The sequence below is a fragment of the Raphanus sativus genome, chromosome 3 (assembly GCF_000801105.2).
Source record: "Raphanus sativus cultivar WK10039 chromosome 3, ASM80110v3, whole genome shotgun sequence".
In the NCBI taxonomy this organism is placed as follows: Eukaryota; Viridiplantae; Streptophyta; class Magnoliopsida; order Brassicales; family Brassicaceae; genus Raphanus; species Raphanus sativus.
Window position 1 is genome coordinate 19875228 of NC_079513.1, and position 2114 is coordinate 19877341.

The following is a 2114-nucleotide window of genomic DNA, read 5'->3' on the forward strand; positions in this document are numbered from 1 at the left end:
GTTGATGACAACAGTTCTTAAGCAAACATTCATTTTCGGAACCTTAAAATATGTTATCACCAGATAAATTTCACATGCTCTTATATTCTCGTATAAAGCCACATATATCAATGAAATATGAAAGATATGATTCTCGTATAAATCATTGATATCACATATCATTTTAGTAAGCTTACAAAAATATTCGATTACACAAGTTCTTTCAGTTTTATTAATTTTCCTATAAATTTTAAATCAATAGTTTGGCCATCAAATCACTAAAAATAATATTTTTGATCATATGCATTTCAAAATCTTTTTTTTAATTATACAGAGGTATCCTAACCCCATAAAAATGGTCCAGACTAGTCACGTGTTATCACATGTCGTATCTGTTTCTGATGATATTGAAATGTTAATTCCAAAGTGACCAGGATTAGATATCACGTGGCAGAATCTACAGATGTGAGTTTTTTATCATTAGAATTAGAAATCCCGGTTAGCATTTCGAAGTCTTAATTTCAATCATTATATTCTAAAACTCATCTACCTTTCGTTTTTTCCTATAAATGAAAAAGTCTACTCAAACGAAAAAGACCGGGGAACATTCTTTATAAGCCAATTGCAGTTACATAAAAAGGTAAATCATTGTAGGCACATGAAAACCTACATAGAAAAGGTTGATCTATTGTAAGGAGGTACAGTAATACCAAAACCTTGATACAACAAAATTGTACGTACGATTTATGAAAGGTAAAAAGAGAGAAGAAAAACATATAAATAGCGATATTCAATGACTTGCATAGACTAATCACAATTATTAGTGCTTGGATATCCGGTAAAGTTATATATCCGAAACTACCATATTCAATGATGTTGCGGGTCAGGTCCTCCCGGTGAAACCCTGTCCGAATCCACTAGAAACCTCCTCTCGTTATAACCTTTGAACTTGGAGAGATCAAACCCCAGCTCACGTAGGAGAGTCTGACTATCCATATTTCCCATATTTGAAACGCGGTCTGCATGGAGGATTCGAGCCAGAGTACTCGAGATTGGTGATGAAAATATGATTAGGAACATGATAATAGTTTGCTTAAGGATTAAATTCGCCATAATAGGTAAGTAAGAAGAATAAAGGTAGCTTCTGGGGGTTAGTAAGAGATTGTGAAAGAGAAAGAGAGAGATTTTAAAAGGGGATTAAGTCGAGAGAGAGATGATGACTTGTGTACAATGAGATATTTCTATTTATAGATAATGAGAGACACAAAATACGGCGAACATGTTAAGGATTGAGTAGGTTGGGTCAGTGGAGAGAACACGATGGGATCCACAACACAGCGAAAGCCAAAATCTGACTCATAATTTTGGATTATAAAACTCATGCACGCACACACAAAGACACTAATTACGATATGGGGTTTCAAACTGATCAAACGATCGAAATTGTCAGGTGGAAATCAAAATTTCCGGGACCATTAGGATTTTACTTTACATGTATTGATTAATAAATTAGAAATGCTCGATATAAAATGTAAAATGTCAACTAATCCATATTCTGATGCGAGACTACTTGAGGGTGATAGAAGGAACATTATATATAATTTGCTCCCGATTGCAATATTTCAAAGGCACATCTTTTTAGTTTAGGGTATTTGTCAAATTAAATAAACTATATATTCTTTATTTCCATGATATATTATACTTTAGAAAGATTTCTTGTTTCAAAATATAAGCTGTTTAAGTTACAAAAAAAAAAAAAAAAATATAAGCTGTTTTGATATTTTAATATAAGTTTTATTAAAAATAGTTTAACCGATTATATTTACAGCATTTTTATTTATAAATTGAATTATTTTAATTTATATATATCTGAAAGTGTTGTTTTGGAAAAATATTTTTTTAATCTTAGGTGTTTTAGACAAAACATCACATTCTAGAGAGTTTATAGTTTTGTTTTATTACCTAAAATATGGAAATTACATTAATTAATCATGATGTAAATTAATGGTTTCTCTTACAAAAAGGTATATATGGGCGTGGTTAAAAAAAAGAATTATTATTGGATTCACTTCTAGGGTGAACCTAAAGACTCACCAACCAATCATATTGTTTTATTTTGTATACAGATTTTTCTT

The 2114-nt window shown here is 30.7% G+C and overlaps 1 protein-coding gene across 1 annotated transcript; it reads right to left on the reverse strand.

Annotated features, from left to right (window-relative positions):
• Positions 1-583: 583 nt before the first annotated feature.
• LOC108846750 (CLAVATA3/ESR (CLE)-related protein 6) lies at positions 584-1176 on the reverse strand. The gene has a single exon (XM_018619955.2). It carries the CDS (start codon positions 1090-1092, stop codon positions 847-849), a length of 246 nt encoding a protein of 81 aa, XP_018475457.1. The 5' UTR covers positions 1093-1176; the 3' UTR covers positions 584-846.
• Between the last annotated feature and the right edge of the window lie 938 nt (positions 1177-2114).